The sequence below is a fragment of the Lutjanus erythropterus genome, chromosome 12 (genome assembly GCF_056507025.1).
Source record: "Lutjanus erythropterus isolate fLutEry1 chromosome 12, fLutEry1.hap2, whole genome shotgun sequence".
Lineage (NCBI taxonomy): Eukaryota > Metazoa > Chordata > Actinopteri > Lutjaniformes > Lutjanidae > Lutjanus > Lutjanus erythropterus.
The window spans coordinates 21,076,049-21,099,343 of NC_139328.1; the positions used below are offsets into that span (position 1 = coordinate 21,076,049).

Sequence of the window (23,295 nt, forward strand, 5' to 3'; positions counted from 1 at the left end):
TTCTGGTGCCGACTAGCGAGAGTGGCGACATTTAATTGTATAGTCAACTAATCGTGCGCATCCCTGGTAATAAGCTCTGAATTATGTACAAGACGCCTCCTGTCTCCTGCTGTCTCTATGGTCTCTATCTGTTAAGTCATTGTAATGTTAATATAGACTAATGATTATTAGAGCACTAAAAAGCAGAGTGATACATGTAGTTTAAAGTCCCAGTCATGTTGTAGTCTATAATAACAATCATGAAACATCTCTTGTCCAATCAAATTACTTGGTTGAACTTACTGCTATATAACTTATCTTAAAATCGAAAATCAGAAATGTTGTCCTCTGATTCACAAGTTTAGTATCTGTGTAGACTAAGTCATTTAATTTCAATTATGAAACTAGCACTTCCCCTTTCCCACATTGCCTGTATATTGTGCAATGGCACGTATCCTTGTAATAAGGTGCGTATTGCTCTGGGGTTGCGGTGTATAAGAATGAAACAGTGTGCAAGTCAGCAATGGGGATCTGGCTTGAAAAAAAGAAAAAAACACAAAAACAAAACAAAACAAAACAAAACAAAACAAAACAAAAAAAAAAAAAAAACTGAGATGATCATTTGCCCCTCCTTGACTTTCTGATGAGTTGATGAGACAGGATGAGACAGGATGTGTCAGCGCTATTAAGGCTGACTTTCAACAATCAGTCACACAACTCTAAAATCCTGTGTGAGAGATGCATGGATGAAAGCGTCTGCTGTGAGACATCTCAGAAGAATTTTAACAATGAAGATAGTTTGTGCAGCATTTGTGATCCTCATCCAAGCGTCACGATGTTTGGCCTCTGATGGTACAGTATTCTAATGTTTAATTTTGAGTTTTTTGTTTGAGTGTGCACTCTACTACTACTGTACAAGAGACTACTGCCTCCTCTACTGCACTGTAAATGCTAACATCAAGTTTAATTACAAATACTGAGTTGACATAACTCAGTTTTTATCAACTTGTTATTAACACTCATTTTAAAAAAGTTACTTGTACTTTGGGGTCGAAAAAGCTGCTAAACTCAGTGTACTTGAGTTGGGTTCACTTAAACAAGTACTTAGAAGTTGTGCTTTTTTCCAGTTGTGAAATGTAACTAAGTACATTACTCTTATACTTAAGTATCCCACAAATTTGAGGCACTTAACATGAGTAGCCTACTCCACCACATTTCATGGGAACATTTTATTTTTAAGCAGGCCTATATACAGGCAATAGCATTATTAACAAATTAAAAATTCTGTATGCACAATACTGTAAGAACTTAAAAATTATCATGTTTCATCATAAACTAAATGAAGTGCAGCAAAAATGATCAGTTTATTAATTAATCAGAAAGATTAGCCATCTACTTTTGCCCTTTTATTTTATAGCCTAATAATAAAAAATTATCATGCCACTTTTCCTATGGCATTATAATACCAATGTTTTACACTGTCTTGTTTTCTTTGGCTTGTTTTTGAACATTTTCAGAGGACATCTTTTAAGCAAAGAGATTGGTAAAGGATGGCAGAGGATGTGCTTCCTCTGCCACCGTGTGACACTGCTTTTTTCAACATTCAGACATGCGCAGATCATTCTGTCTCTTGGCACGTTACCTCACTCTGAAAGATGCCTGGACATGCCCAATTACAGATGGACGTCATTTCAACAGCAGTGGCCATTCTTGTCAGCATTACTATGATTCTTGTGTTTGCTACACTAATTTGATGAGTAAATAATTTTATGCTGTCTTTCAACGCCAGGTTTATGTGCTTGCTGGTTAGGAATAACTTAGCTTATCCGTTATATAGTCGACCAAAATATGGTCATACTGTTGCAATGTGGCTAACAAGGATAAAAATGTACAACCCATGATTTTGAACCCTTTATGTAAATTCAGCAATCAGCAAAACTCGCCATTCTAAGTCCAAAACAAGAAAAAAGGTCAGCGACTAAACTGGTGTGGATCTGATGAGAAATACACTGATGGAAAAAGCACTTCATTCAGACAAACGTGTAAAAAAAAAAATGTAAAACTCACCAAATCTGTCTTTGTTAGTCTGTCCATTCTTGCAACAATCACAAACTCTGGTTTGGTTGAATTAAATCCTTAGTTCACTGCGTGAAAAAAGTGCAAAGAGTCTTAACTCTGCAGGCTATTTACCTGTCACTCCTCATCATTACATTAGCAAAATACAATGACAAATATCATCCCAAATTTGGCCAAGAAGCAAACGGCGATGGATTCAGCCCATCGTTAATAGTCAATATATCTGTCCAATCACCCAAGCCTATAATATATCCATCCATTCATATGCCAACGACACATGTTTATACATTTCACTTTCGTCTGATAATCTTAGTCCTAGTAAAATTAGTAAACTGTTTTTTTCTAATACGCCTGCAATAAAGAGTAAAAAATGTGTCATTTTTCTTGACAGATTCACCCTTTCAACTAACTAACAGGGCAACTGGCTTTTGTTTGGTTAAAACAAATAACGACTGCAGTGACATACGTTGGACAACCGGTGACCGACTTCTGGTTCCACAAAGGAAGAAATGCCTTGGAGCCCAGGGGAAAAGTGTGGGAAGTGAAGTAACCCTCTATGATTGTGACGAAACCAGCGAACTCCAAAAGTGGGAATGCAGGAATGAGACAGTGCTTGCCCTTAAAGACCAAGAGTTTTACATTGAGCTCACTGCAGATAACACAGCAGTTCTCTCCAAAACAGTAGGACCCAACAACCACCTCACAATTTCAGGGACATCCAGTGGCGCCTGCACAAGAACATTCAGAGGTACAGTACTGTATTGTTTTTGAAGGGCTTGTACTGTCCACGCTAAAATCAACAATTTTTAATTAAATTACCAGTACAAAAGTAAAACAATAAAGATGACAGTTGTCAAGAAAATGTTTTAACACCTACGGTTATGCTAAACATGATATTTACATGCTAGCTTCAACAGAAGATCAATCTGTCAACAGCTACTCATGCATTTCTATTTACTTAAAATATGACATATAGTCATAACTGTTAAATAAATCTTCATTTGAACTGTGGAAAACACAAAGCAAAACACATTCTGAAGATTCCACCTTGCATTTAAAATAGATTTTAACACCATGCTTTAAAGTGGTTTATCATGTGTTGTTATGAAAAGGTAAATTACTGCAGGTGAAGCTAATCTTTCTTTATTATTATCACCTCTCACAGAACTTTACACTATCGGTGGAAATGCAGCTGGAATGCCATGCATGTTTCCCTTCCAGTACAAAGACCAGTGGTACTCAGACTGCACTCTGATCGACTCCTCAGAAAAACGTCTTTGGTGTGCGGTAGAAACAAAATTTCAAAGTGAACGCTGGGGCTTCTGCCCAGTTACTTGTGAGTACTGCCTATGAAAGCTTTTGTTTTAATACTTTGGTGATAGAAAGCCATATTCACAGTGTCCGTGTACACTGATTAAAAATATGTGATTCATGAAAGCTTTCAAGAGCCAGTGTTGCTACTTCATTTCCATGTGAAGGACATCATAAATGTATGTATTTAAATACATTTATGGATTCAAGCTAAACTTAACTGACTCTACTGAGCTTTATCATCGGTTATTAATATTCTTCAAGCTGCTATCATCTCATCAATATGCATATACATCTACCTGTAAGTTCATAAACAAAACATTTTAAGGCTGTTGTATGGACTGTGGGAGTGAAGTGTCACGAACAAAGGATCCAGATGTGCACTCTTGTAAACTGATTTTACAGCTAGGTACACAGAGCACATTCTCCTAAACATTTTGCCTACTCTCTTAATTGGAAATGAGTTAAGGTCTGCTCTTGAGGTTACTTGATATATATATATATATATATTAAAAAAGCTGCCAAAGGGGTTATAAAAGTGGCCAAATTTTGTGACTATCAGCAGCTATCCTTTAATTTAGGGCCTACACCAGTTTACTGTTGTTTTCTTCACATTCACTTATTGAAAACTTAAATATACCACTTTAGGTTACAGGGAGTACTTTACGTTGTGGTAAAAATAACAAATCTATATTTTGTATACATTTATAGCCAAAGAAGGCTGGGATATACACCCAACAACCGGAGCGTATTACCAGCTCAACACACAGTCCGCTCTGACTTGGCACCAGGCTGAAACTAGCTGCAAACAGCAGGGTGCCTCCCTGCTCAGTATCACTGATCCTCACGAGCATGCTTATGTCATAGGTAAGGTGACACTAACTCTATACTGAATGTATTGTTAAGGGAGCATGTATTTAGGCACATACAATAATTATATACCTATTGATTTTTTTTTTCCAATTACGTTTATTTCATTATTGGATTTATTATTAAGATCATTTTTATACATTCTTAAATACATTACATGATGTGATGAATCTCAGTTTGAATACTGTTGTGTTGTCAAAATAATTTAAATAACTATATATGTATAACTCAGAAACTCTGAGCCTTATCAACAACTAGTGGCTCATTATTCTTTTTTTCTCCATGCCCTCAACAGCACTACTAGGGAGAGGGGGCAATAGGTTTTGGACTGGGCTGATTCTGGAACCAGAACATGGCTGGATATGGTCTAATGGGAAGCCTTATCGCTACATGAAATGGGACTCAGGTAGATTTTCCCTTCACTTTGACACTTTGTGTTTCTATTCTGATGTATTAAAATATATTATATAATATTTCCTCTTTAAAGAAACACCCCATAATAAAAAACATGTTTTTCCTCGTACCTGTAGTTTTATTCATCCATCTAGATTGTTTTAGTGCGAGTAGCAGTGGTGGACAGTAGTGAAGTACATTTACTTGAGTACTGTACTTAAGTACATTTTTTGAGTATCTGTACTTTACTTGAGTATTTGTTTTTATGGAAACTCATTACTTTCACTCCACTACATTTCAAAGACAAATATTGTACTTCTGACTCCACTACATTTCTAGGAAGGTTGTTGTTACTTTTCTTAGTTGTTGCTGTTTTTTCTTTTCTAAAATGCAATTGGTCACATGCTGTGTTCCTCACAAAAGGAAACCAATCACTGTAGCTCCTCTCAAATGATATTGATGTAAAAGTGGAAATGCGTCATTCAGGCACTCTGTAACAAGCACAAGCAAGCTCTCCCTCTTTCATTCAAACAAAAAGCAGTAATGGTGACGGCAGGAGAAAGACAAAATCAAATATCAAGATGTTATTATAATTATTTATTATTCCAGGTAGCTTTTAAAGTTCGATTGTTTTTATCAGAGTGAAAAATACAGCATAATTCATGTATATATACTGCCCCTGAAGCCAGAAATAAATCTCAGTTATTTAACAGACTTGGAGAACTCCTTACAGTTGGCTTCAATCTAATTTCATGATGTGATTTTAATACAGTTACATCAGAAATTGACAACAGCTGTCCTTTTTGTTTTTGATTGTATTTCTATGCTGAAGTTTTTATAAGTGTTTCTATAGACTTTGTGTAGCAGAGTGGTTCTACAAGCAGGTCAGTGCATCATTAGATGGTTTCAGAAAGTTACAAGGTTCTGTAAATGCATCGTGAAAACAATACAGCCATGTACAGATATTAGAAAATGTACTTTGTAATTTGTACTTTTGAATACTTAAGTATTTTTAAAAACATGTACTTTTGAATACTTAAGTATTTTTAAAAGCAAGAACTCTAGTACTTTAACTCAAGTAAAATTTTGACTGAGCAACTTTCACTTGTAGTTGTGTAATATTTGACCAGGAGTATCTATACTTTGACTCAAGTACTGGGGTTGAGTACTTTGTCCACCACTGGCGAGTAGCCCAGTCTTGGAGATAATGGCTGTAAAGATGTCTGTTTTCTCCCAAATGTGATGGGACTAAACGTTACTTGGCTTATGGTGCACAAAGCACGAAAAATACATTTTAAAAATTCAACACCAATGTCTCTTTCCACAAATCATGACAAGTTTAATCAAAATAATTCACAAGCTTTGTTGTAAGCAGTTTCACATAAGAACTACTTTCTTTCTAGTAAAAAATAGATTCTATTGCAGAAAGAGGAGTGCCAGTAGATTCTGCTATATGAAGAAAATATTTCCTGCATGAAACCGGTCAGAACAAGGTCTGTGAATTATCTTGAGTAACTGAGTCATGACTCCTGCTCTGATCTGATTTCATCTTGTTTTAGGACACCCACTTCCTAATCCTGGACATAATTGTGCAATTGCTGATCCTGCTGTACGGTACTCCTGGCAAAGTTCACCCTGCAGCAAGAAACTGGGGTACATCTGCTACAGTAAAACGGCTGAAGAACAGCCTACACAGGGTAAAAAAAGAAAAATATCTATTTCACTCTACACATCTCCTGAGAACTGTACATCAACACTATACCTAACCCTCAGTCCTTATATTTCTTTGTTGTTTGTATAATCAGCTGTTCAGACAGGATTTTGTTCAAATCCTTGGATTCCCTACAATGACCACTGCTTCTACCTCAATCGGACACAGAAAACCTGGTCTGATGCTCAGAGATTGTGTCATAATGGAGGAGGGAACCTAGTCAGCATCCGTAATGTGGAGGACCAAAGCTTTGTCATCTCTCAACTTGGATACAGTATGTAAAAAACAATAAAAACAAACACGTTTTTCTTTAAGGAAGAAATCCTTACATCGCTCAGACTGGCATTGTGATGCTCTGCTCTGATTAACTACCTCAAAGGGAATGTAAAATCTACAATTATTCATCATCATGTGCTAAGCCAAAGCTGACAGATCTATAAATAAATGTACAGCCTTCACATTGTGACATAGCACCTCTACACTTATTTCTTAAGATAAATATTACTTTTGTATAATTATTTACACAATTAAAGGGATAGTTCAGCCAAAAATGAAAGCTCAGTCATTACCTCCTCACCCTCATGCCAACTGAAGGTCAAGTTTAGTTTTTTAGTCCTCAAAACACTGCTGGAGTTGCACAGGATAACAGTGTTGCAGACTCTCCCAAACAATGCTGCAACTGCTGCACAGAGACTGACCCCTGTTGGTGTAAGCTGTGCACTACAATACAGCATCTCAGTATCAGTTAAATAAAAGAGGAGCATCTGTATTTGACAGTATTAAAAATCACACCATCAGGATTTCTTAATACCCTGGTATACTATAATATCTTAATACTGCCCATGTCTAATGGTGACCAGTTTTCAAATGTAAAAATCTTCACAGTAAAAACATAAAATGCCTCCATACTGCTCGTCTCGTGTAATCTCAGCCTCATAAAGCCCCAAGATGCCAAGCTGACTAAAAAAATGTTATTTACACTATGTTTTTAACCTGAATCTTCACTGTAGATTCCTAGCTTGGTGCCACGTTCACATGTTCATGCACACTTTCTGAACTAGGTGTGTGTGGTGTGATGGTGTGCAAATGGCATGTCAGGACTTTAAGAGACTTGGATTATGCCAGACAAGCAGTATGGGGGGCATATGATGTTGTTTCCCTGTTTCCCTGGTCACCATTCACTTACATAGTCTGCAACACGTTTTTTTTCCTGTGGAACTCCAGCAGTGTTTTGCAAACTAACAAAATGAGGGCATGAGGGCGAGTAGATAATGACTGAATTTTCATTTTTGAGTGAACTTTCCCTTTAAGAAGGTGGTCTTTAATTCAGGCAAGATGACCTACCTCTGCTACAATATGCTGCAGAAAACCCTGATGTACAGTCATTACTGATCTTGTTATTAATCATGTAGCCATCTGAATATATTCTTTATCAAAGCAGTGTGTAAGGAGTCCAGTGAGAACTATAATAGCATTACAATTGCTGATGTTTCACACTCCCCCAACACTGCCGTGACCAAGAATAGTTCTGTCAGAGGCAAATATGTTGAGAAATTGACAAATTATTAGAGATGGAACCTATTGGATCCATAATCAGGGGCCAGATACTGACTTTTTGTTCAGAACAAACACAATACAAGCACTATCAAATGGTAACATTTGCATTTTGGAACATAAAATAGGAAACTTAAACTCTCAGAATTTATTAATTAATGGGGAATTATGCAAATGAGTGCCATCTCTCAGCCTTGACAATGCCACAAGCCAGAATCCTACAACACCCCACAGTGGTTGAAAGACAAACTTCACAAGCTTTCCAGAGTGAAGTTCCATTTCCACCTCATGTAATCTTCACTACACTACTGTCACAGCCTGGCTCAACAGCTGCAACACGTAGGGAGACAGACACGAGTTGGCGGGCTGAGGAACTGACTACATTTACCAGCAATACTGCCTGAACATCCACATGAAAAATACAAAAATTACTTTTAAGTTGTTGTAAAAAATGGTTATGGAAAAAACATTTTCTTTTGATCATGTCTGCAGCATCCACTGATGAGCTTTGGATTGGACTGAATGACAGGAAAACAGAGGGGCTATTTGACTGGACTGACCACTCTACTGTCAGTTTCACTAGCTGGGAATTTGGGAAACCTGCTGTGTCCACTGATAGACAAGACTGTGTTCTCATCAGGGGAGAGGTAAGCCATGTGTATGCTGCACATATTACTAGGGATGTCCCGATCTGATCACGTGATCAGAAATCGGGGCAGATCACATGATTTTCAAATGATCAGAATCGGGTGGAAATTATCAGATTTAATCTTACAAAACAACAAACATGGCCATGTTCACGTTTTAAATTCATCCTGGGGTACAAAGAGGTTGTCAAATGGAATGACAATGGCTTAGTTTTAATTTTTAATAAGTTCCATAACATCAATATTCATTGTTGCACAGACGGAAACAACACCGTAAACGTCACAATTTATGGCAGGCAGGGAATTCAGACAACATAATAGTAGTGAGTTGGTAGTCAGTAGGCTAACGCAGGGCAAACGTGTCACCTCGGGACAGTGAAAATGTCTGCAGTTTGGAGGTATTTTAAACTGGACAGCGAAGGCAGCGCAACAGCCACTTGTAATGTGTACAAATTGGGCATTTCGTGTGGTGGAAAAGTGGATGTGTTCTCTCTTCTTCTTATTAATGCATTGCTGAAGTATTGGATCGGGACTCGGTATCGGCAGATACTGAAAATCAAATGACTCGGGCTCCGACTCGGGGGCAAAAAAATGTGATCGAGACATCCCTACATATTACCTTGGTGTATGTGGACATAACATGCTCTCAATTAGAGAAAGACATTAAATAAGGCTCTTTAATCTAATTAATCAGGCAGTAAAAACATGCAAATAGTCCAGCTGCACCTCACAGTTACTTAGATGTGCATTTCAGGGTCCAACATTAACAGCTGCCTGAATGCCTGAGGCAACTAAAAATAACTGGTGGGCAAGCAAAACCTGCCCAGACATACCCGATTATGTTTTTCCTCTCTCGTTTCTGTTACTACGGAGCCCCAGAGTGGTCAGTTACAGTGTGCCCTGCCTCCATTGGCTGAGCGTCTCTGCTAACGTACAAATGCCAGATGTTCATTCAAACATCATGGCGGAAGGCTCACAGCCAAAGTTAGCTAAATTAGCTTATGTAACATAAAAGAGACACAGAACATTTCTCCCTTCGTGGAAAGAAATGTATCCGTGGGTGGAGTACAATGCTACAATATATACTATGTACTGCACTGTCTGCAGAGAGTTCCCAGCTACAGCTGATAAAATGGATAATTTTACCGCAGCAACAACAGCGTTAAACAGGTGGCTCACCTGTTCAGAGAGAGCACAGAGGGTGTAAAACTGGTAGAGTTGGGCGATATGTTAAAATTTTCTAAACAATCATTGTCAGCCCATCCATCAGCAATTGGCGATATCTTCACCCCCCTCCCCCCACCTCCCTCCCTCTCTGGTCTCAGCTGGGAGATGTGCACAAGCGGCGAATTCAGTATGTTACACATGCTGTGTGCGTTCACTACATCCAACAGACAAAATAAACTCACAAACTGTCTAGAAATTACATCTTCTCACACGTATTTTCCATTTTAAACAGAGAAATACTACCGTACACTTTCTGAATTCAAGTTTCTCTCCTTTACCAAACTAAGATGAGCTTAATTGGCTCATTAACTCCTCGGAAAACACACTTCATTCAAACGCAACAGAAAAACATGTAAAAATCACCAAAACCGTCTTTGATAGTCTGTCCTCTCTTCCAACAATCACCAACTCTGGTTTGGTCAAAAAACAGTCCTTAATTCACCATGCAGAAACAGCATAAAGAGACTCTGCAGACTGTTTTCCTCTCACTCATCACCCAGCTCAGCTCACTCATCTTCAGCTGAGTGGGTCTGCAGACTATTACATTAGCAGAATAAAATGACAAATATCGCCCTAAATATTGGCCAAAAAGGCATTCCGCGATAGATTCAGCCCATTGTTGATAGATGATAAATTCATTCAATCACCCAACCCTAGTAACTGGTCCTGTTTAATTACTGTGAAATAGCACTTAAACATTTCACCGATCTGACTGCACTGATCTGTACAAATTCCTCGTTAAATATAATGTTGAGTTGAGTTTGACGTTTATTGAAAATAATACAAACAAAATAAAAACAAGCTATAAAAATAAAAAAGACAAAAAGGTTCTTCAACAGCACATTAACAACAAATAATGAACATAAAAAATATTGTTCATGTTCAATAGGAGTAAGAGCAAGTTAAAAAAAACAATCTTTTCTGGTCATACCCCCTCTGTTCTTTACGATTTCTTTATCTTTTATCACTTTTTGTTGGCTATAATATAGCTAATAAATACTGCTCTCTGAAGAAAGAAGTGTTGTGTAGTGTTTCATACAGTCAACAGGCAAAAGATTTTAGTTAGAAATAAGTTGTGAGCGAAATTATGTACCAAACAGCCAGAAAAAGAACCTCCTAGGCAGGGCAAGTACAAATTTAGATGGTGTAAGGAGATTTGAGAAGTATTTGCCCTGCCGGGCAAGTAGGAAAAAACCTTAATGTTGGACCCTGCATCTTTTAAATTTGTCTGTTGTGTATGTCTGTATGTCTCTCTGTATGTATTCTAGCATTACATTTGCACAGTTTAAAGATTTTGGTGTTTTTGTTTGACTCTGAAACATACCTTCAAGAACATCCATTCCCACACTAAATAAATATTTCATGTACTCTGTTGCAGAAAGGGAACTGGGCTGACTCTGTGTGTGAAGAGAAACATGGCTACATTTGTATGAAGATGAGTGCCTCTAATCCCACTGGAGATGAAGTGAGGCAGGATGTAGGCTGCAAAACTGTACGTGAAGTTGACTTACTTTTGATAGTTTAAAAAATGTTTATCTCTCAGTCATAAAATAATTCCCAAAGTGTACTCACGGTATAGTACTGTAACATCCAGGCACCTCACCAACCTCTACCATTGTCCTAAGCTCAACAGAGTTTTTTTGCTTTTATTGAGCTCAGTGTTTTGGTTCTGTTTTGCCTTGTGGAGCTGGGCAGGTTGAGGACTGTCAGTTTATCAAAGTTAAGTTAGCTGGTGAACACAGTGGACAACCAAGCAGCTTAAGAGCCACATAAACAGAACACTTAAAAGCAACTGAATATGAACGAATTTACAAGAGGATGGAAACATGGCTTCAAATGAATGCCAATGTTCCTGCTTACTACAAATAATATGTCAGGGCTGTATGGTTTTTTTTTTTGCTTGTTGTACAGTTCACCCAAGTAGTTCCTTTATTGCAGCCTTACATATGTTGAACTTCAAAGTACCTGGTAGACCATTTAGGCTAGATTACAGAATGTTTTTCTGATCTTTTCTAAAGTTTGAAAGATTTCTAAAAAATAAGACAATCATGGTAAAAACTGTTGGAATGTGTTGCTTTCAGCGCAATCACTGTCATATCATCAGTCAGTGATATTATTAAACAACTCTGTCAAATCCCTACAGATATCATATACTAGGGGAAAACTTCAGGGTGTTTTTTTCCTCCTCTAAAAACAGAAAATCATAAAATGCGTATTCTTCACTTTTCTGTTTTCCATAAATTCAGGGTTGGAGAAGACATGGCTCATACTGTTACTTCATAGGAACAGAGAACAAAATATTTGATGACGCTAAAGATGACTGCCAGAGATCAAATTCTTACTTAGCTGATGTTTCAAATGGGTAAGATTTATTTTTCCTCCAAATGTTGAGATTAATACTAAATTTCAGAAGTTCAAATGTATTTAGATTTACAAAGGGAAAAATAATATAAGCTTTTGTTACTATACAACATTGATGACATCAGAAATCCTATGATTCTACTTGTGTAATTATTTTCAGAGTGGATAATGCATTCCTTGTCAGCTTGGTGGGGTTGAGACCAGAGAAACACTTCTGGATAGGCCTCTCAAACCAGAAAAACATTGATGAATTTGTGTGGACCAACACAAATTTAGTGAGATTTACTCACTGGAACACTGAAATGCCAGGTACGATAAACCAGCACCAGCTCTGAAAGGAATGATGTCACATTTTTACGTTCAGATTCATTCCCTACATTTGGTTTCCTTAAATTCCATTAAATCACTCCGGGAGGCAGATCTCGGAGAGGAGATTACTGAGGAACTTTGGGAGGATGCTCTTGATAAAGTACATAAATCATCTATCTGTGCAAAACATGGACTGATCCAGTTTAAAGTGGTGCATCGCACCCACCTTACAAAGGTTAGGCTTTCTCGAATTTATAAAACTGTGGACCCAACATGTGACAGGTGTCACCAAGCTCCAGCGAGCCATGTTCACATGTTTTGGTCTTGTTCTGCTTTGCAATCTTACTGGAAGGAAATCTTCAGCTCAGTGTCCAAGGTGACTGGGAAACTGATTAAACCCAACGCTATGACTGCACTATTTGGTGTTTCCTTGCCTGCGATGGCACTCTCCTCTCTAGAGGCAGCCTTTATAGCCTTTGTCACCCTACTAGCCAGACGCTTGATACTGCTCAAGTGGAAATCTTCAAGAGCCCCATCACATACAGTATGGATAAAAGAAATCCTTAATTGTGTCAATCTGGAAAAAATCAGGTGCATAAAAAATGGCTCCCTGAGAAATTTTAGTAAGATGTGGGACCCATTTTTTTAAATATGTACAAGAGCTGGACTTCCGAGAGACCCCCGAGTGACTGATCGGGTACCTGAGCCACAGTTTTTATGAATTAATGAACAGTGGACTGACCAACTATAAGATTGTACAATTATTATAATTATTTTATTATTATTATTATTATTATTATTATTATTATTATTATTATTATTATTATTATTATTGTTATTATTATTTATTTATATTTATTTATTTATTTATTTTATTATTATCATTTTAGTATTGTTTAGTTCTTGTCCTGTCCTGGATTTGTGTGGTTTTATTTTCTTCTTACATGTCTTTACATTCACTTTTGCTTTGTCACTATTGTACTGTCCAAATGTTACTGTATCGTTTATATTGTTGTCATTTATTTGTTTAACTTTGAAAATATTAATAAATAGATTGTGGGAAAAAAAAACGAAAAACCTGTAAACTCCATGTCTAAAATGTGGCAAAAAGTGGCTTCACGACTGGCATTTCACAATTTCTTCCTTGCAAGGTCACCGACAGGGTTGTGTTGCTATGAAAACTGGGATTTTTGCTGGCCTCTGGGATGTGCTGCCCTGCACCAATAAGGAGAAATACATCTGTAAACACCTGGCAGAAGGAGCAAGTTTAACTCCGGCACCACCCACTTCTCCCAGTACCAACTGTCCAAAATTCTGGCGTCCGACGGCATCTACAAACTATTGCATCCAGGTATGGCTACATATAAATACAGTCCATCTCATCTTAAATGATAAATTCAGATTTTTCCAAGTATGTGTTACGACAACAACGCTCCACATGCACATGCATGAAAGTAAATTAGGGAAGGGTGTCAAGACTAAATTGGTACCAAGTCCTGATTGGTAATGGAAGTAAACTGGTGCCGAAATATTGATAAGCTCTAAGGATGCGCACGATTATCGACTATACAATCAAATGTCCCCACCCTTGCTAGTCGGCACAGGAAATACTAATTGTTTAAACTATTTAGCAATATTTTATTCATGCATGATGCCAGTTATCTGTTGCCTCTAAGATTTTATGCAGCCACCCACCACAAGTCGGGGCTGTGGCTCTGTCAGACAGCAGCCCCTTTCACCCAGTGCATATGCCCGGATCGCCTAGACAACCCTGGATGTTTATAGCAGCAAAGTCAAACAGATGACAGCTCTTAAAATCAGCGCAGTTTGGCATTGGTTTTATCTGGAAAATGGAAATAATGTTGAATGTAGACTGTGACAGAATACACTGATATATATTCACTCGACTGGAGAAACACGGCCCCACATTAAGCACCGACACAGACATAAACCTGCAAAAGGAGCAGCAGTAGCAGAAGCTGCTTCATTTTTACAAGGTGTGTCCAAATCCACCTTTGCAGTCTTGTGCCAGGGGTGCAGGGGTATCTTGCCCCCATCCTGCCCCTTGCGCCACCAGCGCACACCAGGATACATCTATCAGCTGAGCCCAAGTGCCCTCATTAATTCACTGGCGCGTGTAGGCCGAACATGCAATAAGCCAGTCAGACAGTCAGCTCTCATCGCCTTTAAGAAGCAGGTGCACTAGGAGGGCAAGTGGTGGCAGCATGAAGGCGGATTTACCAGAAGGAAACAAAGAGAAAAGATTTTCAAAGCGAGGAGACGGATCTCCTGGTTTGAGAAGTGAAAGCGCAAGAGCGAGATGTGGAAATAATTAATTGCATTACTTTGTGCAGGCATTCATGTAAAATAAATTAACTGCAAATGTCATGCAGATACGTAACTGGTTATGTTTTACACTGAGGTGCCTTGAAAATGGGTTGTATCTCATAATTCAGAGGAGAGGAGAAAGGAGTTGGGGAGAGAGCTGGTGCGCTGTGAAGCTGCCATCTCAACAGAGCAATTACGCAGCTGACCGTGTTCCTCCTTCTTCTCCTCTTCTTCCTCTTCCTCATCTCCTCCTCCCATCATCACTCCCCCATCCCACTAACATGACTGAGGGTGGAGGAAACAGAATCAGAAAGTGTTTTTGAAGTTTGAAGTGCACAAAATTACGCACGGTATATCCAACCAGCTCTGTCAGAAGCACAAATTTTCTCTCCGGGTCAGGCCGGTCTCATGCACTCTTTAAAAATGGCATCACGATTCATTTTTCATCTCAACCGATTTCAATCACCACACATTTGCATCAATTTTTAACTGTCTCACGATGCATCGTTACCTCCTAGTTATGAGCTAAGCTGTGATGGCACTAAGTCACTGCCTCACTGTGAAAGCAGTGTGTCTGGCTAGGTAACATCTTCTCCCATTATGATGTCCTGGAAGTTTCTGGTTACAGCACACAGCACTGTATTTATGAAATTTTATATGAAACATTAAATGCAAAGAAATTACATTTTCTACAGACCAGATTTCACCTACTATTGAAACAGAACTTTTGGATATATTTGAATGGGACTTTGTCTTGAAACTAATTAGCACCTTACCTCTTTCTGCATACAACTGAACAAATTCTCAAAATGATTAAACAAATGCATTTTGTGGCACAATATTTTAACTGTATATTAGCCGGTTGAAAAGAGGGGAAAAAAGGTTTTAGATGTGCAGAACTCTTTTTAATGAATAATGGAAAAAATTAGGGCCCCCTCATTAGTCTGTGGTAAGAGCCTTAGCCAACCATGCTGTCATTTATTCATCATTTCATTGATCGGCATGGGAGATTATTGCAACACAGACCTTTCTTCCTGTAACAACTGTAGTCATTAGTGCACGCTGCTAACTGTGCTGTAGCAGTCAGTAGCTAGTTCAAGTGAGTATTTGTTTTGTGAAGAACTGTTCGGTCTCCTTGCTGGTTGTTCAGAAACAGAATCATTGCTGCTTTTGCTGTTAGCGTTTAACAGGCAGTTTGCTTATTTCCACAAATATCTTGGAATTTTATATCACACATGTGCAATGACCAGTTTACAACTTTGTTTGGTTTGGTAGCTTGTTTCACCATCAGGAAGCCACAGACTGGAAGACCAATTGACTGTTTGCCTTAACTAATGACCACTAGTTGAAAATCTTAGAAAGTGGAACAAAGTGGCATTACTAGACAGGCCAGTCCAGAGCGAGCCGGTCAGTATGGTAACTTAAGGATGTCTATTTATTGTAGAAATATCTACATATAATATTAGAACAGTTATTTCTTAACATTCTGTTGATAATGTCAAATAATTTTTTGAACATTTTAAACTAAAATTATGGCTGTATCTTACACATTGCACCCTTAATAGTGCATCTACACTGTAAGAAATGTTATTATCTCATTAATGTTATATGCAGTCTAACAATCTAACATGATACTTTATTCAGCAGTTGACATACACTCCTGAACAAAATTTTAAGACCAGGAGAAAAGTATTTGCATTTCACACTGGTGGATCATAACCAGGTTGTACGTAGAGCTTCAAAATACAAAAAGAAGAAACAGGAGCAAAACAAAAAATAGAGAGTAGGCAATTTATTGAAAACTGGATTAAACTTAAACTCAAACAGGCTGTTCATCAGCTGATCAAAAATTTAAGACCATAATGTCAAGAAGGAACGTTGCTCCATGTGGTGTAGATGGCTTCAAGAAGGGCATCCACAGTCTGGAACTGACGTCCGTTGTTGTAAACTTCCCTTGCCATCCGTTCTCAATGGGATTTAGATAAGGGGAACACGCAGGATGGTCCAAAAGAGTGACGTTATTCCTGAGATGTTTATTCAGTGTGGGAATGGATGTTCCTGAAGGTATGTTATATATAGTAAGTCCTTCGTCAGGCAGGCGTTGTGAACTGCAGCACTGTCCTGTTGAAAGACCCAGTCATTATTGCACAGACAAGGGCCCGCAGTCAAGAGGGATGCCCACTGCAACATCTCCACATAGCCAGCCGCATGTTGACGCCCCTGCACAACCTGAAGCTCCATTGTTCCATTGAAGGAAAAAGCACCCCAGATCATGATGGAGCCTTCTCCACTGTGCCACGTAGAAAACATCACAAGTGGGATCTCCTTGCCGTGCAAGTAATGTAGGAAGCCATCAGGACCATCCAGGTTAAATTTTTTCTCCTGTGAGAATGAAACTTTCTTCCACCTTTCTATGTCCCATGTTTGGTGCTCCCTTGCAAAGTCCAAACGGGCAAGTTTGTGGCATGGGAGGAGAAATGGCCTTTGAAGAGGTTTTTTGTTCTTTAAGCCCTTCTTTCACAGATGCCGTCTTACGGTTATTGGGCTGCAGTCAGCATCAGTAAGGGCCTTAATGTGGGTCAAGAATCAGCTTGTGTCTTCATGGACAGCCTGTCAGATCGACAGCACAGGTGAAATTTTTTTGGGTCTACCACTTAGGCCTGGGCAATATAATTATTTTAAACTGTATTGTGATATGACACTAGATATCGTGATAGATTTTGGATATCGTTATATCGTGATATGTCAGAAGTGTTGTCTTTTCCTGGTTTTAAAGGCTGCATTACAGTTAAGTGTTGTCATTTTGAGAGTTTACCAGACTGTTCCAGCTGATCTGTTATTTGCCTTTACTCACTTGGGCATTATATCCACATTACTAATGATTATTTATAAAACAGTCTCACATTTTGTGAAAGCACCAAGTCATCTCTGTAATATTGATGCAATATAATACAACAAATTTATTTTATCCCCTCAGCCACTTCCACCCTTTGGAGTACACAACATATCAGTCACAACTTACACAATCAATAATTATCGATATCGACCGATATGAAACTTCACTTGCGCAGATTTTGACTTTTCAAGGCTATGGTCTTAAACTTCTTGTCTCTTGCTCCTGTTTCTTCTATTTGCATTTTGAAGCTCCACTCATAACCTGGTTAAGATCCACCAGCATGAAATGTGAATGCTTGTAATTTTTCTCCTGCTCTTAAGATTTTGTTCAGGTGTGTATATGGTGTAAGCATGACATCTAAATAAGACATTTCCAGTACTATGGTTCAGATACATGCAAATGTGTATATGGCTGTGCTGTTACATATAGCCTAAAGAAAATGTGGAGCCTATTCCAATAGGCACAAAGGCAAAGTGGGAAAGGGGGAAAAAAAAACATGTTTAACCCTTTTGTCTTGTTTTTAAGTGGTTTCCACAGAAAATGACCTGGTATGAGGCCAGAGATTTCTGCAGAGCCATCGGAGGAGACCTGCTCAGCATCCACAGTTTTCATGCGGCACTGGGGATACCATTTCGGTACAGTATGACCTGGCAAAGTACACAATTAAGAAAACACAAAACTGGTGTTAAACACAAAAAAAGTGTTAGCTATCAGCAATGTACACAGACAGCCAATCATATCTCTTGATAACAAAGTGTGCTACAAGTCACACACGAACAGCCAGTCATTTAACAAACAAGCCCCATGTGTGCTCCCTCTGTGGCTTACAAACAGCCTGTCATATCCCTTGGTGCTGCAGTGACCCGCGAACAGCCAATTATTTCATAGGTATGCTTTTGGGCTTCCCCGTCGACATGTGAGAAACAGTGTAAAGTTAGAGATGAGATGATGATGATGATGGTGATGACAACTAACAGTGTGAGTGACACATGAGACAAGCAGAAACAGCAACAAAATAAGTACGGGTAAAAAATGCTCATGCTCGGCCTACTGTCACTACAACCCAACCGCTGATAAACGGAGGAAAATGGATGGATGGATCAACAACTATCAGAATAGTGCTGTGTAGACACCGCAGAAAAAGCATCCCGACCAACACTGGTAATACACCAAATTTCTTTTATAACCTCAGCTGTTTCCACCCATCGGAGTACACAAGATGTCATCAGTCACAGGCAACATGATTGATAATTATCGATATCTATTGATATGAAACTTCAGTATCATGATAGACTTTTCAGCTATATCACCCAGGCCTAGGTTGCAGAATATAGGTTACAGCCTATATTATATAGAGACAGCTGAGATATGACAGGATGTCAGGCAGCCACCAGCTGAAATCAAACCAGGGCCTGATGGAAGTACATTGAGTAAACGTTCTACCATGTCAGCTATCAAGGCACCCAATGTTTTCCCTAATTTTCTGTCAAATATATAATTTTACAATGTTGGATGTTCATATTAAATGTTGTCAAAGTTTCAGATTATGAGGAAAACGTATGTAAAAGTAATTCCTATGACCAAAAATCTCAGGCTTTAGACTGTTCTGAATACTAGGTTTTCATGTTTTTTTTTGTTAATTTCGTGATGGCCTGATGTTGGCTTGTCATTTCTCTGTATGTTCATTAGCTCCAGCCACAGCATGCCCACAAAGTACAGAGATACCTCAGCCACCCAGTCAGTCTGTCTAACATATTTGAACACTCTGCTCAAGACATCCCTTCAAGTATTTGGAGGTTGTTCAGTCTGTATGCGCTGCTGGAGGTTTGGCTGTAAATCGGTACTGTGTTGCTTGCCAGTTGTGGAGGCTGGGTTCCATTGCCCACTAGCCTGGCTTGGTACCATTCTGAACAGCTTCCAGCTTTAGTGTTTTAAAGTATACCAAACTTATTGTTATTGTTATTGTTATTGTTATAATAATAATAATAATAATAATAATAATAATAATAATAATAATAATAATAATAACAATTATTATTATTATTATTATTATTATTATTATTATTATTATAAATAATTAATTAAAATTAAAAATAGTATTAGATCTTTTCAATGTTTGATAGATAAGAGAAGATATTCCTTTATTAGTCCCACAGTGGGGAAATTTTCAAATAGATAGATAGATAGATGTTATGAGTCAGACAATTTTAAGAGTGACTAGCCCTGACCGGTGACCGGCCAGTCAGCGTAACATATCTGATTCTGTGTCCGTGTTCTGTGTCACAGACATGTTCTGCAGGATGGTCACGTCATCGGCACAGCACACACTGACCTAATGTAAAACCCACAAAAGCAGCTACACACTATCAGACACATGCTTGTATGAAGTTGGTGTTAGTGATAGGTTCCATGAACAGCATAAAGAGAAGACAGACAGTCTACAAGAAGATGCCGCAGCTGACGAGTTTGCATAACAGCCATATACTTTCTAGCCCTTCATACTAATGTTAGCCAGCAGCAGACTGCTGCTCACAGAGGGACAGTTTAAATTTCACCTCCTGTTCTGGCTGAAGAATAAACAACCTGCTGATGTGTTGATGTGTCTCCTCAAACATTTTCTCATCCAGACTTTCCATAGCCACAAATTTTACTACAGCAAACTGTTGCATCAGTCTCACAAGATTGTGATCCCCCTAGTACATAATCTTAATATAAAATTAAAATAAGACCTGGCTGTTACCTGGAGGACTTTGGAGAAATGTGAAATAGTATTTAGTGAGTATTTAATAGTCAGTGTTTTATTATGAGCATCCATTTGACAAGAAAAGTTGCAAACCGTTTGTGAATGCTGTCAAATATAGTTCTTAGGAAGACTGAAAATTGGTATCGGCGGGTCAGGCCCTCAAAAAAAAAAAAAAAAAAAAAGTAAACTGGCCCAGAAAATTGGAATCGGTGCATCTCTAGCTATTAGTCCTCTGCAGCATCTGCTGTTTCAACTCCCACCTGCAGCCCATTTGCTGCATGTCATCCCCTCTATCTCTACCCTCTTTCCTGTCATATCTTCAGCATCTCCATCTCTGTCCCAAGCTCTTTCCCCTCCTCCCCTGAGCTCAGCAGCTATCTGTAGGCTAGTGGCGGATCTGTCCCTCCTCTTTCCTTTAAAAGAATATTTTCAATAGGTCCCCTTTAAATTAGGCAAAGGTTTGTTCTTTTAACACTTTACAAACAGGTTTTACACTTGAATCATTAATGTTAAGTTTGCCCATTACAACAGTGGAACAACCTGGATTGGACTTAGTGCCCCTGACCCGGCCACTGGTTTTGTATGGAGTGATGGATCCCCAGTGAGTTAACAGTTTTTTACTTAAATTGTTGTTTAGGAGACTCAATTAAATAGACAATAACATTATAAATCACTGTGTTTGCTTTTGTTTTGTAGCTGCAGTTCCAAAACTGGGCGACTGGACAGCCAAACAATAAAAACAATTTGCAATCTTGTACTGAAATCACAGACTATACACTAAACTCTTGGAATGATGTGAACTGTGAGAAGTACAATGAATTGCTGTGCCAGATCCGTAAAGGTAAAATGAGGGACTGAAACCATTTCTCTCTCTTTTGTTCATTATTTAGCAAGCAAGACTTTCCAACAATGTCTTCCTCAAATGCATCTCTGTACTGTCTATCACTCCTGTGCTCTGTCAATTTAGTGTTCTAAGTATAACTGTCTTCTGTCAATGTCTTTACAGGAGTGACTCCAAAACCCTTTCCAGAACCTGCCCCTCGTGGTAAGTTGGGCATTTTTCTATGCAACAACATAGAACCACATGCAAAACAAAGCATAAGCATTTTCAGCCCAAACCTTGTTTTTTTTCTATGATACAGTTTAAATTTGCCACTGCTATTACTTCTCTGTGATCCTCATTTAATACCTATAAATGTGTTGCACACGGGCAACAAGAGTCTACAGTCATGTTAGCGCCCCTGTGAGGCTGTATTTAAGTTAAATGATAATGTTAGAATGCTGACACAGCCACCATGACAATGCCAACACGCTAATGTTCACCATCTTAGTTTAGCACAGTACTTTGCTAATATTTGCTATTTAGGAACAGGTGCAACAGATGACAAAACTCACGGTTTGGACTGTATCAGGAGTTTGAATAATGGACCAGATCATTTTATGGATCAACATATTAAAAAAAGGACAAAAATGCTCTGGTGTAGTGGGTAAGCATGACACCGGTGACAGCTCCTGTGAATGACAGCTGTGTGTCAGAGAGAAAGCAGCAGCAGACATCACCAAATAAACATCACAATCTCATGATGTAGATCTGTGACAAGCACATCCAGTTTCTCAGATAAACCGCTGGAAAGGCTCAAAATTGTTGTCAGATTTCACTCGATGAAGCTGAAAGTGACGGCTTTTAGATCAGTCATTGCTCTTCACTTTTTAAATGTCACTTCCTCGCATCTTCAAACTCGAGCAAATGGAAGGCAAAAATATTGTCCATATGCAAGCAGTGTTAAGTGCGACTCTGTGTCCCATAGCACAGGGAGTCAGAGTAAAAGACATCGGACATCTGTCTCATCTTTTCACTGGAGCTCAGCGTCAAAGGTGAAGAAGTTATTACTTCAAAAACTAACAGCAACAGTAAAACTGCATTTCACACTTTGATGGTTACATTTAATCCATGGATCACTGTGTGCTGAACCGTGGACATCAACCCGTACAGAACATGGTTCAACTGAGATTCACTGCACCCCTACTATTTAGCACTGACCACAATGTACAGATGAGGGTGATGTGAATGTCATTAATTTTGCAGGTATTTGTTCATAAACCAAACTCTTGAAGAAGTTAAAATTTTCACCTGATGGTGGCATTAAATGAAAGGTTAAGGGATCATCAAATATATTACCATTTATTCTGAGGACATGAAGGTATGTGTCAAATTTCAAGGCAAACCTAATAGTTTTTGACATTTCACCAAAAGTCATGAATGTGAACCTCATGGTGGCACTAGGTGAAAAGTCAGGTGATCATTAAAGTCAGTAGGATACATCAACATGGAGTGTTTATACAGTAGAAGCTGAATATTGTATTGGACAAATGAAAACATTGGCTTGGCCGGGGCAAAAAGAAATCAAGGGCTCATCGAAATCAGTTAAGATTTAACCTCTGTGGACCATAAATGTCTGTACTGAAGTTCATAGAAATCCATCTGATAGTTTTTGAAATATTTATCTTCTGTAAACACCGAAGTGGCAGACTGACTAACATTACCATCCATAGCCATGCTGCTAGCATGTCTAAAACCAGCTGATAATCTGTACATGTTCAGTGTAATATATTTGATATTTCTTGCAGACTACAACAGGACCTCAGACGGGTGGATAGAATGGAGGGGAAATCAGTATTTAATTAACTTGTCAGCACAGGACATGGAAGGAGCTCGACGCTATTGCCAGGAAAAGCATAGTGACTTGGTAATCATCAACAGTGAAGCTGAAAGTGTGTTTTTATGGAAACAGGTGAGCAGTGACATTTATACTAAAGTACTGACATTACTCATTACCCATGGTACTTATAATCAGAACATATTGCAATGCAAGTACTGCTACTTTTACCA

The 23,295-nt window shown here is 38.5% G+C and overlaps 1 protein-coding gene across 1 annotated transcript in view; it reads left to right on the top strand.

Moving 5' to 3' along the window:
* Positions 1–608: 608 nt before the first annotated feature.
* The window catches only part of LOC146317953 (macrophage mannose receptor 1-like), a 40,191-nt gene continuing 17,504 nt past the window's right edge, over positions 609–23,295 (top strand). Inside the window, 17 exon segments of the mRNA XM_084732497.1 lie at positions 609–831; positions 2,447–2,803; positions 3,221–3,391; positions 4,078–4,233; positions 4,532–4,642; positions 6,189–6,326; positions 6,435–6,614; positions 8,387–8,541; positions 11,147–11,260; positions 12,015–12,130; positions 12,290–12,438; positions 13,590–13,789; positions 18,188–18,297; positions 20,937–21,006; positions 21,102–21,246; positions 21,412–21,450; positions 23,034–23,197. Of these exon segments, the coding sequence (XP_084588623.1) occupies positions 726–831; positions 2,447–2,803; positions 3,221–3,391; positions 4,078–4,233; positions 4,532–4,642; positions 6,189–6,326; positions 6,435–6,614; positions 8,387–8,541; positions 11,147–11,260; positions 12,015–12,130; positions 12,290–12,438; positions 13,590–13,789; positions 18,188–18,297; positions 20,937–21,006; positions 21,102–21,246; positions 21,412–21,450; positions 23,034–23,197 (2,481 nt within the window). The 5' untranslated portion in view covers positions 609–725.